This window comes from Anolis carolinensis, unplaced genomic scaffold, assembly GCF_035594765.1.
Source record: "Anolis carolinensis isolate JA03-04 unplaced genomic scaffold, rAnoCar3.1.pri scaffold_11, whole genome shotgun sequence".
NCBI classification, from domain to species: domain Eukaryota; kingdom Metazoa; phylum Chordata; class Lepidosauria; order Squamata; family Dactyloidae; genus Anolis; species Anolis carolinensis.
Window position 1 is genome coordinate 15,385,817 of NW_026943822.1, and position 12,894 is coordinate 15,398,710.

The window sequence follows — 12,894 nt, forward strand, 5'->3', positions numbered from 1 at the left end:
GTTGTTGCCATGGCATGAAAAGTGGGATCATAGTGCATAGTGTGAAAAGGCCATAGATCATTTCCATGTTCAACTCAGCCATAAATATCTACGTTTCTCTAAATATAAGGGTGTTGGATGCTCATCGTTCATTTAGATTACTCCCCTATTCCAGAATACTCCTGTATTATGAAATAGGCCTTAGCACAGCAGTAGACAATGTCCTGTGCTTGCCAAAAGACCTTGCCTGATCTGTTTATTTGATTTCATGCATTTATATTGTACTCTTCATCCAGTTAGTTGCATGAGTAGTTCACGTTTAGAAAAATAACAGTACAGTAATGACAATGTAAGATAGATTAATAGATCAGTGTGATTAAAATGGGTGCAATAGCAGTCCTTACTTTGATCTGCATTCAGCAACTGTATGGTTTCAAATAAATGCTCTCCTCATGGGAACAGCACCTGTTTTTAAGTAACTGTATTTATATCAAATAACTTTTTAAAAATAAGTAATTCCTCATATTTTGTTTATCAACCTTTCCCAAATTTTTATTCATTTTCTCCCCAGAAACAAATTGGAGGAGCATGGTGGAAACCTCTGATGGACTTGAAGCCTCTGAAAATGAGCGAGAAGCCTCTTTCAAGAGTGCTGTTCCAGAAAAGCCTGGCAACAGTAATAAGGTTATTGTTAACAAGGAGCTATCTCTAGCTGCTGTTGGGGTTGTCACCGTCTCGGCTCAAGTGAAAGCACCAAGCGGGAAAGAGGAAGTGAAGCCGGATGACAACCTGGAATGGGCCTCACAGCAAAGTACGGATACAGGATCGCTGGATGGCAGTTGCAGGGATATTTTGAACTCCTCCATGACGAGTACGACCAGCACCTTGGTTCCGGGAATGCTTGAAGAGGAAGATGATGAAGAGGATGAGGATGAGGATGACTACACCCATGAACCTATATCTGAAGAGGTTCAGCTTAACAGCAGAATTGAATCTTGGGTCTCGGAGACACAGCGGACTATGGAAACGCTTCAGCTTGGGAAGAGCCTTAGTGGCGGAGAGGATGATAACGCAGAGCAAAGTGAGGATGAAGAACTAGAAACTCCTGAGCAAGTCGAGTCAGTCGTTGAGAGTGAGGAATGGACAGCAGAGAAGCATTCGAATAAAGCGCAGCAGAAGCCTGCTGTGAGCACTTCCTTGGATACGACGCCTATGGACTCAAATTATATACCATAAACTCAAGCACAAACTCAGGAAACTTTAATATTTTAAAATTAACTGTCGTAAGGATTGCAGCCATTGCTTTGTGTGCTTCATCTCAGCATTTTGCACTGTGTAACATTTAATATGCGTATTTAATTCACTACATAAATATTTTTTGTAGCAGTCTTTATTACTCTTTCCATTAAGAACTAGGAGTGTGTGCATGTGTGTGTAATGAATATATTTATATCTTTCCTGAACATGATGATAAACTGTTAATAGGCCTCGTTTTGTACAAGAATACTCTTTGCAACTGACCATTTTTATTGGAAACCTATTCTCAAACAAGAATTTCAGAATTCTTCTGCTAGAGTGACCAAGTCTTGCTTTGTCCTTAACTTACAGGGTGATAGTGTCCCAGAAATTAAGCCAGAATGAATCTTTTTAATGGGCTTTAAGAAAATTTGGAATCCTTACTGGCTAAAGGGGTTAGGGAGATATGCATTAACCATTCATTTTAACTTCCAGAACTGCTTATTGGTCTCTGGAGATGAGTGTTTCAGAAAGACACTCTTGAGATGCTGGCTGTGAAATCCTTTGGCAAGACACTTTGGGAAAGAGAAATTGGTTCCTTTCCAATGAACTACTTAAACATTGGGGCCCATTAACCATAGCAACTTTTCATTGGTTTAGTTTCCTTAACTTTACTGTTTTCCAGTTCTCTGACTATTCCTTAGTTTTTTTCACTTTATCTCAGGATGGCTAATATGAATGATTAAATGCTATGTAAATTTAGAAAGTATAAGTATCAGATATTGATAATGCAGTAGACAGTGAAATGGACACGGGTCTTTTTTTGGGGGGGGGGGTGAAGGTGTGAGGGTCATGTATTAGCACATAGTATCACTTTTTTTAATTGAAATTTGTCAGAAATTGAGAATGGGATCCCCTGTGTTCTGCATCAGTTTGCTCCATTAGGAGTGTCTCAATAAGTTGAAAGAATCCATTGATTTAGTGAGGAAATTCAGATTGCTTTCATTCTGATATCTTAAGTGAAATACTTTTGTAATTTTTGTATGCACAGAGTCTGAATTTTCCCCTTTTGCCCATTGCAGAATTATCAGATAAACTGCATGAAAAAAATATCAATCCAGTGACCAGTATAGGAGAGTTCATTGGCCATGTAAAAGGACAAGTTTTTGACAGCATAGACTTTCCAGTGATATCATTATGAGTTGTTCACATAATTATTTGGGACCAATAGCTTTAGCATTTTCAGAATTAGCTTTTTATATTGTACAGACAAAAATGTGGTTCAGTGTCTTAAGATCCTAACATTGTTATCCACTAAGGAATGTAGCAGAAAAAGCAAATTTGAGTATTTGTGTAATTTTTGGGAATATGGAAGATGTTAAGGAGAAAAGTTATTGGAATTTTGTTAGGATACCTGTCCTCCCTTTTTAAAGGGATATCCATTTCTTTTCCCCTCCTTGTTTTCAGTGCTAGCAATTCACATCATTCTTGATTAGGTATTTTAAAAAAAATCCCCTTCATCCTCATTTGTATTTGACCAGTTTCCATTTTTAATAATGTATATAAGTACATCAAATTTTCCATTGCTTCTACTTCCTGCTTTCGTACCAAAGGTCAACTTTCCTGTTGACAAACTGCAACCACTCTTCTCAGGGCAAATAGAACATTATTGGTGAAGGAAGGCTTGCTTTATAAAATGTTCATTGTGGTAAGTGCCAGCGGAGTACTAGTTGAGAATGGAATGTGTCCTTCACGTCTTTGAAGTCGGTTCTGAATTAAAGAGAGGTTTTTCTGATGCAGTGCAATGAGATGGTTGATTCTGTCATCTTCTGTAGTAAGCATTCATGTTCTGTTCCTTTTTGTAATTCAGTGACAGTTCTTGAGTTTTTAGTGGCACCTTTGTTTAGAAAGTAGATTCTTATACACCGAAGAAAACTATTTCTGTTACTATACATAGGTGGAAATTTTGGACAAGTTCAGGATATATTTTCTTTTTCGAAAACCCATTTAATGAGTTTGACTGTTTATTGGCAGATGATGCTGGTTGTAAGGGATGAAGTGTACAGTAAGATTTAAAAATCCTTGACTTGATTGAAGTGATTTGTGTAAAGAAAGTTTAAGAGTCTTCAGTATTTGTATAACAATAGCTGTGGCAAATGGGAACACAAATTAAACCAATGCACTTAAACCGAACTAGAGTCTGGGGTTGGGAGGTTGCTAATACAATATTTAATTCTAGATGTGTGTATAATAGCCAATAAAGCCTATCAGTATCACCCTATCCTCCCAGCCCTAGTTTACAGTTTGAATGGCATCTCTTTGCAGGGTTAAATAGTATTCGATTCCCTGATTTTAAAGTGTAAGGCATGATTTTTTCAATTAATGCACTTGTGGGAATTGTGGACAAAACTCTGGGACATGTTCTTTGGGTGGGTGGATGTACACGGGGTGCTTTGAGTCTCTTTCTTCAACCGAAAACTTAAATTTTAATAGCACAGAGGCAAAGAGTCCTGTATGGAAAGCTTCTGTTTAATGAAATGGTCATAGAATTTGTGTGTGTATGAAACTGTGCCAACTAATCAAGTTTTTCAATCAGTTTACCAGATTTTATCCTCTAATTCAACATGGAGCCTTTTTTATATAAAGTAACAAAGCCATAAATGGAAATTGTACAGCTTTATGCCCAGTCTTACCCTACAGTAACAAGAAAAGGTCTAATACAATTGCAAACAATTAACTGTTAAAAATGATCAAAATAGCTGGCACAGCCCAATTAATGTTCATATGTGATTAATGTGTTTTAGAGGCTATAATAAAGTAATGCCTGTTCATCTTTGATACCTGTACACCAGTAGTAACAAAATCTAGGTTTGAAATAGAAAATCATTTATGAAATTATTTCATGAACATGTTTTGTCTGTGTTCTCCTTTGATGAAGGATAATTCTGTCTACCATCCTTTTTGAGGGAATAATAACTGCTTTTTGCACTATGTAAATACTAGTGGGGGTTCTTCCATAATGAATAAAAATGATTATCAAAAAAAGGTCATGTGATGTTACACCAAGCTGTTTTTGCATTCATGTTCTTTGTTAAAAGCATAATGCTTACACTGCCCTCATTGTGAAGGGGGATTGTTTTTAAAATTGTATATTCAGTGTAGTAGCTAAAATGTGCAGAGAACTATTGAACCAAATATAGCATGAAGGTATCTTGAAAATATTTAGGTATGCTATCGAAGTTTGCATATGATCAAGATGAATACATACACATCCTGGCATGTACGCACAAAATAAGCAGATTGTAAGAGCAGGGAGGATGGTTATTATTCCCTAATGTAAAATCACAGCTACATATGTCATATATGTGTCTTTTATATTGTAGATGGAGAAGAGCCTAAGTAGTTGGTAACTGCAATGTCAGACTTGGAAGAAGAGTTTCAAAACCAGTACTATGTCTCTCGAAATCCTACCCTTCTCAGGTTATTTTACTTTTTGATCTGGCCTTTCAAGGCAAAATAATATCCTAAAACTTCTTATAGCAACTTAAAGGCAACATATAATTTATTCTGTAAGCAACATTTGCAAAAATGTTTTTTTTTTTGGGGGGGGGGGGGGTTGCCATGGCCTTCCTCAGGCTGAGAAAGTGTGATTTATCCAAATCATACATTTGCCACACAGCGGGTTTCCATGGCCAAACAGGGATTCTAGTTTACAGAGTTGTAGTCAAGCACCTAAAGGCACATAGTAACAATAACAACAAGCTCTTGCTAAAAAGAGCAGCTGTTGGCCTTCTGAGAGAAGTCAGAGTAAGCTTTCATCACTGCCAAGTAAAGTTTGCATGGGGGTGGATGGGAAGTTTGTCAAAGAAAATATCTAGTCTTTTTCTTCCTGGGCAAGGTCAGGAGCTGATTCATGTTTGTGTTTTTCAGCATTGCAGCCATGAGCCAAAGTTTAATTCTGTCTTTCAGGTTTGTGTGCCTGAAACTGATTGGAGAAAGGATATGGCAGAACTCGCCAAAACTGCATTGAAAGAGACCAGCCTTCAACAAGGCTTTACAGCAGGGCTAGCAACATGATGTTGGATCAGAGCTCTCAGGAATATTTGGCAACAAGGCCAGTGAGCAGAACTGACAAGAGCTACTGCCCTATATCTTAAAGGATAACTCCTTCCCCATTTTACCGGTGGGGTTCAGAAGGAGAGGAGAGCTGAAGAAGAGCTGCAACTGCAAGGGATAAGAAGTAGGCTTTTTTTGCTTTAAATAGAAGTGGTCTTTTCAGTTGTGTATTTAGGAGGGAACAAGAGAGCAAACTGTAGTGGCAACCATTTGCAACTATAGTTGTGCTTTTTATTCAGGACTTTAAGATTTACATGCAAGCATTGCAAGTCAGAAAAGGGTTGAAGGCAACAGGAGGTCTCTTCTATCCTGCTGCTTCATGTGCTGGAGTTTTAAGCATTACCTTAGACTTTGTTTAGCCCATTGAATGGATGCTTTTCCTTCGAACTTCTGTTCCCCATCCTGAGCAAAATGAGAAGCCAAATCGTGGCAACATTGCAGATGATGTTTCCTACTTAGGGCTTTATGACCTGTCAAAAGATGATCAATGATACAGTAGAATTGGGGAATAATGGAGCAAGAAGGGAGAGATAAATAAGAAAAGGAAGCAACATATGAATAGACATGAGGCATGAAAGAGGTGGTCCCCAGGAAAGGGGCAAGAGAGGGCAGTTCTACACTGCTGTGAGCAAGATTGAGTCAAAATTACCAGCTAATTGGGGGGAAGAAGGTCTCTTGTTGCAATGAATACTGCTTTTTAGTTATTAAAAGTTGTGGTCAAAGAGAAAACTTAAAAGCTCCTGAAAAGCAGCAGCTGATACTGTGGTTGGACTAGATCCTCCTCTCTTCTTAGCCGGGGCGATAGCACGTGTCATGCTGTGTACGACTGCTTCCCTTTGAAACTGCATATTTATACAAGAGAGAGAGACTTCCACAAGTAATGCATTTTGTATGAGCAGGCTTCTAACGTGATTCTGGCCTTCTGCACTGAGCGAAAGCGGCCCTGGTGCCGGCACATGCCTCTCCGTTCCCTTTCCACCCCTCACTCACAAGGCAGTGAATGTGACTGCAGTCTGTCTCACCCACACACTGAGAATTAGCATGAGGAAGGGCACGTGATGGGAAGCATCCGCTGCAGTTGAGAGCTCTCCTAAGGAAGAGGTCAATAAAACCGATTGTTGCTCGTTTCCATGTTGGGTGGGAAGTTTGAGGGGATTTTTATCCTCCTGTTTTGTTTTAGGTGCTCCCCAATACCCCCCAACCTTTTAGAGAAGGGAAGTGTATTCCCTCTTGTTAGGCAAGCAAGATGCAATCTGAAGTGATTCAGTATTCTCAGAAAGCTGTTTATTTGCAAGGACTTCGTAACAATAGCCGGCAGAGAAGAGAGACAACCATTTCAACAAAATCTCCTTAGGTTCCTATACTATTCTTCAAGGATACAAATTCCTCATCTCAACTATTTTTAAAAGTTGCAAAAACTAATGGCCATAGTAATTGAGGGAAGACACAAACAGTAATTAGACACTTTTGACATGTCATTGAGAAATCAGCTACATTTTCTAAAGCTCATCTCATTTTGGGGTGGTTGTATGTATTCCATGTTCCAGAAGTATTCTCTCCTGACGTTTCACCCACATCTATGGCAGGCATCCTCAGAGGTTGTGAGGCATGGAGAAACTAGGCAAGGAAGGTTAATATATATCTGTGAGAAGTCCAGGGTGTGAGAAGAGTTGTCAGTTGGAATGTTGCAGTTAATCACCTCTGAGGATGCCTGCCATAGATGTGGGCGAAACGTCAGGAGAGAATACTTCTGGAACATGGCCATACAGCCCGGAATACATACAACAACCCTGTGATCCCAGCCATGAAAGCCTTCGACAACTCATCTCATTTTTATTATAACCATGGACTCTTTTAAGTTGTGCATAATTTGGAAAAGATGGCTAGGGACCATACATTGGGGATGCAAGATGCTCTTTTCTCACCAGTGTTCTACACTGATCAGAAGGAGCTGTGCAAACTCTTGAATTGAGATGGTTTATGCTTGGGGAGGGCAAGCCCAGAGGATCCGTGGGCCTCAATGTTCCCATTTTTCTTCCCACTACAGGCTATTTCCATCATCCAAAACTGGAAGGTCACTTTTTTTTAAACACCACTTCTGGCTTTTGTGTGTGTGTGTTTCAGCAGCACTTAAATATTGGACCCTTCCACATGTTGTCGAATAGCCACTCCCTTAACCATTCACCATTGGTTATATTTACCTGGATTACAGTGACTGGCAGTTCAATAATGTCTGGAGAACTATGCGATTCCCACTCTAAGTGAGAATCCTGTCCTCTAGCTGCCTCTGTAAGCATGGTTTCCATGTCTAAGCTTTGCCCAGACCCCTAAATGAGAAGGGCATGAGGGCTGCACAAGGAGCACCCTGGCCCAAGCCAAGTTAAAAAATCTCATTAACCCTAAACAGTAGACCCAATGGAGAGGGATGCTGGGTGTTGCAATCCAACATCTGGAAGGACACATATTCTCCATCCTTCCTCTGTGCTTAACAGATCTTAAAAGGTACTCACTTTCTTGCAGTGTGTAGAGTTGAACATGAAATTTGGGACTCCAGCTGGAATGGGAGCAAAAATGACAATTGCGTATACAAAAAAGGAACCATGGAAGAACTACAATATAATCCAGCATGGGCAAACTTTGGTCCTCTGGGTGTTTTGGACTTCAACTCCCACAGTTGAAGTCCAAGGAAGGAGTTTCCAGCAGACTCCGAGGCAGAGAGTTCCACTGTTGAACAGCTTGTACGGTCAGGAAGTTCTTCCTAATGTTCAGATGGAATTTCCTTTCCTGTACTTTGAACTCATCACTCCTGGTCCTAGTTTCAAAGGCAGCAGAAATGAAGCCTGCTCCCTCTTCCTTATAACACCTTTTCACATAGTTAATAATAATAATTTTATTCTTGTACCCCGCCTCTATCTCCCCGCAGGGACTCAGGGCGGCTTACAAATGCAAAAGAGTATACAGTAGAGTCTCACTTATTCAACACTCACTTATCCAACGTTCTGTATTATCCAACACATTTTTGTAGTCAATGTTTTCAATACATTGTGATATTTTAGTGCTAAATTCGTAAATACAGTAATTACTATATAGCATTGCTGTGTATTGAACTACTTTTTCTGTCAAATTTGTTGTATAACATAATGTTTTGGTGCTTAATTTGTAAAATCATAACTTAAGTTGATGTTTAGGCTTTTACTTACTATTTCCTTATTATCCAACATATTCGCTTATCCAACATTCTGCCGGCCCGTTTACGTTGGATAAGCGAGACTCTACTGTACATACAAAAACATCAAATACCGAAAACGCACAAATGAAAAATTAAAACATACGATTAAAATCAAACCATTAATAAGACAAAGTTAAAACACATCAATAAAAACATAAGGATGGGCTGATCAAAGTGCACTAAGTGAGACTTATAAACATGGAGGAAGTTAAAAGTGCTATAAGAACATGGGGGAGAACCCAAAAGTGAGTTGAAAAGTGAGTTATACATGGCGATCATGTCTCCTCTCAACTTTGCCAAAATCAATGCATTTCTCTGTCCAAAGAATTTGCACCCTGATTTCCCAACCACAAAATCCCTGCTTTAAGATAACTTGAATTGGAAAAAGAAGTCAACTTTATCCTCCTTTCTGCTTTCCTAAAATTGGAAGGGGAAGAAAACTTGTACTACTACACCGCTTCCTACTGCTGCTGAGGGCTGTGTGTATATGTTTCGTCCCCCATGTTTTGATATGGAAGGCTTCTATTCCTGACAGTTTCCTTTTTTAAGAGAAAGAGCTTTTTAAAACCTCACTTTGCATGTGCAGCTCCCTGTGACTTACTAAAACAGAGTGTTATTATTATGCATTGCCTCCTACACCACAAACCCACTCACTGGTGCCACTGGGTAGGTGAGTCTCTCGCCGCTGCTTTCATGCTCTGCACTCTCCTTTCATGCCAGCCTTCTTGGGAAGATGAGAGAAAGAAGAGTTTTTATTGAAAGTTCTCACACGTGGAATGACTGCCTTCAAAGGGGAGAAAGTTTTCCTAGGATCACATGAAGACCTCGCAGGATATCTGAGATCTGAAGACTCAGTTAACTCCCATCTTGAATGGATAACCATCCACAAAAGGCCTTTGTTTTTGTTTAGAAACATCCCTCCACCTATAAGCTTTTCTCAAAGTGTTCTGCACCAGCAATGCTGCGGGGAGGTTCTGCTTTGCTGGATCAAGCAAAGCCACCAGATCCCATCCGATGTTGGAGGCTAAGCTGGACCAGACCTGGTTGATACTTGGATGGGAGAGCACCAAGAAATAAAAAGTATCTCAATGGAAGGTGATTGCAAAATAAATCTAAGAATAATAATCATGTTAGATTACACAGAGAAGCCACTGAAATCCACAAGCATGTGGACAATTTCAACCGAAAGGAGAAAACAATGAAAATAAAAAAAAATCTGGCTCCCAGTATTTAAAAAGACCTCTAAAATCAGGACAGTAAATAAAGAGCAACACTAAAAAAAATATGGGAATTCCAGACAGGAAACAATCATGGCTAGCTAACACCTCAACAAAGGATTTATTGATATTAGGTTTAATTTACTGATGTCAAGTTTTAATTTGATGTTAGGCTTTAATGTTATTTTCATATGCGGGGTTTCTCTGGGATTTTATGTCAGTATTTGTTTGTTTTACGGAGGCATTGAATGTTTGCCATTGTATGTTGGAATCCGCCCTGAGTCCCCTTTGAGAGATAGGGCAGAATACAAATACAGTTGTTGTTGTTGCTGCTGCTGTTGTTATTATTTGAAACACAACAAGATGAGTCCACAGCAGACACTCTGCTGGCTGTTGTACTGAATCACACGTCAGACACTTCCCAAGTGTCTAGGACTATGATGTATCGACGAATAATGCGTGCTGATCCCAGTAAGGTGGCCTTCTGCAGCTGGCAGGTGGGGATTTTGTCAGCGCCGATTGTGTTTAAGTGCAGGCCAAGGTCTTTAGGCACTGTACCCAGTGTGCCGATCACCACTGGGACCATCTTGACTGGCTTGTGCCAGAATCTTTGCAATTCGATCTTTAAATCCTCATATCGTGTCAGCTTTTCCAGTTGTTTTTGTTCAATCCTGCTGTCCTCTGGGATTGCAACGTATTATTATTATTATTATTATTATTATTATTATTATTATTATTATTATTATATTGTATGACACAGCAAACAAGATAGACATGCTGGATTTCGTATCACAAAATCACAAGTCGAACACTTCCCAAGTGTCTAGGACTGTGTGATGTATTTTCGGATGATGCACCCAGATCCCAGTATTATTATTTCCCCAGTCAAGTAGCAGCCAGGCTTTGTAGCTGCAAGGCCATTCAATTCTTATCAAGGTGGCCAATTGCAACATTCACACTTGCCTCAAACTGACTTTCTTTCTCCCACCCTGAACATTATTCCACAGATATATAAACCTCACTTGCCTAGTTTCCAACAGACTTCGCAACCTCTGAGGAAGCCTGCAATAGATGCTGGTGAAACATCAGGAAGGAATGCTACTTGAACATGGCCATACAGCCTGGAAAACTCACAGCAACCCAATCTAAGTTTTCCTTGCCTAAAAAGCTCTATGAAATTCGTCGGGACATAAGAAGATGACATAACAATTTGAAGGCACACACACACACATGGCTCACAGAATTCAGCCCATAGCTAAGTCTAGCTGGCCTCAATGACACCAGAGCAAACACATCAATAGTAATCAGAACAGTGCTTCTTTATGGCATTGCAGTAGCTAATGCAATGGTAATTTCCCAAGTGCTTCTACATGTATGCTTTGGTTTGTCATATTTGCATTGCCCAGGCTGGTTACTTAGAATTAAGGAAGAAGCAGTGTAAAGAAAGAAAGATAAGTCAAAAACAGCAAGAAGGTGTTGGACTAAAGGCATACCCTGTTGCATGTAGAACCCAAGGAAGACTGCTACACAGAAAAGTGGAGAAGGCACTCCAGGTTTTAATGGAAAGCTGGCATGTGTGGAGGTGTAAGTTGTGCTCGGCATGTGGAACGGTTGGTGGGGAACAATGATTGTATCCAGCTGACTGTGTGTGTGTGTGTGTGTGGAGGAGGGGGGGGGAAGCAGAGTCGCACATGTGGCACCATTGATACCACATTAAGGCAAAATAGCATTTGAATATATTTTGCTGTAGGTGTTGCAACTGTATAATGGGCTTGCCAGGCATGTGCCTGCTCATTGAGCCACATAGGTTGTACTCCATTGATATTCAGCACAAGGATAATTTAACAGAGAGGTAAATATATGCGCTATAATGAAGCAATGTCATCTCAGTTTGTATGTGTATGAATATTATATTAATTTGTCTGCACCCAACACCGCTGGAGAAATTATACTCTTTAGCCGGGATTGCATCACCTGACATCCGTCAGGAAGCAGCAGCCAGCAATGAAAGGACATCTCCATTCCAATGATTTAAATCAAGAAACAGCTTCCTAAGATCCACACAGGTACTCTCAGGAACACCTCAGCAAGCGAGAGTCCAAAAGTGGCAGGTTAAAACCTGGAACCTCAATCAGTGGCTGATACTGGATAGGAAACTCCCTCCTGGACACATCGAAGACTGGGCAACGTGGAAGGCTGTGAACAGACTGCACTCTGGTACCACGAATCTCAAGAAATGGGACTACAAAGTGGAGTCCATGGCATGCGAGTGTGGAGAGCAAACCACAGACCACTTAATGCAATGCAACCTGAGCCCTGCCACATATACGATGGAGGACCTTCTTACAGTGACACCAGGCACACACCAAGTGGTCAGCTTTTGGTCAAAGGAAATTTAGCATAATGCCAATTTTTTTACTTTGTGGTTATTTAATACATTATAGCTCTATTCTCAATTTGCTTCTGACACGATAAATATTTATTTATTTACTTACAATGCCTTTAACATACAACAAAGACAAGACAAACATAGGCTCCCAGCTGGCCTCGAACTCATGACCTCTTGGTCAGAGTAATTTGTTACAGCTGGCTGCAGCTGGCTGGCTGCTCATACAATATGAATTTGTATTTGTGAAGTAAACCTCAGAACCATCTGCTCATCACTCCTTAGATCAGGGGCTGGAATCTTTGACCCTCCATATGTTTTGGACTTCAACTCAATGGGATGCATTGACAGCGTTAAGGTCTAAAACACCTGGCGGGCCAAATCTTGCTTTTGGAATGGAGGTTTTACCATGCTTTCTGAGGTCTGAACCCCTAGTTTGCCATGGGTGCCTAGTGGGTGACCTTGGGCAAGTCACACTCTCTCGGCCTCACAGGAAGGTGATGGTGAACTGGATAAGTTTTGGCTATGATTGGGCTTCCATGAGTCAATGCACCCTTGGAAGGCACAGAATAACAAGCACGTGTCAAAATACTCTCTCTGGGGCCCTGTGAGAATTGCTGCCACTTGACCTTGTCAGAAATATTAAAAAATAACGGTATTTTTAATTACAAAAAATGTAAGTCAAGCACTGAAAGGGTTAAATGGATGCAATGACTCAGCAAAAGCTGAAG

General features: G+C 40.2%; 1 protein-coding gene across 3 annotated transcripts in view; it reads left to right on the plus strand.

Moving 5' to 3' along the window:
* The window catches only part of secisbp2l (SECIS binding protein 2 like), a 30,076-nt gene extending 25,801 nt beyond the window's left edge, over nt 1–4,275 (plus strand). For all 3 annotated transcript variants that reach the window (XM_062963139.1, XM_062963138.1, XM_062963140.1), the window contains one exon: nt 551–4,275. In XM_062963139.1, coding sequence (XP_062819209.1) covers nt 551–1,215 — 665 coding nt within the window. In that variant the 3' untranslated portion in view covers nt 1,216–4,275. The remainder of the gene's footprint in view (nt 1–550) is intronic.
* The last annotated feature ends 8,619 nt before the right edge of the window (nt 4,276–12,894 follow it).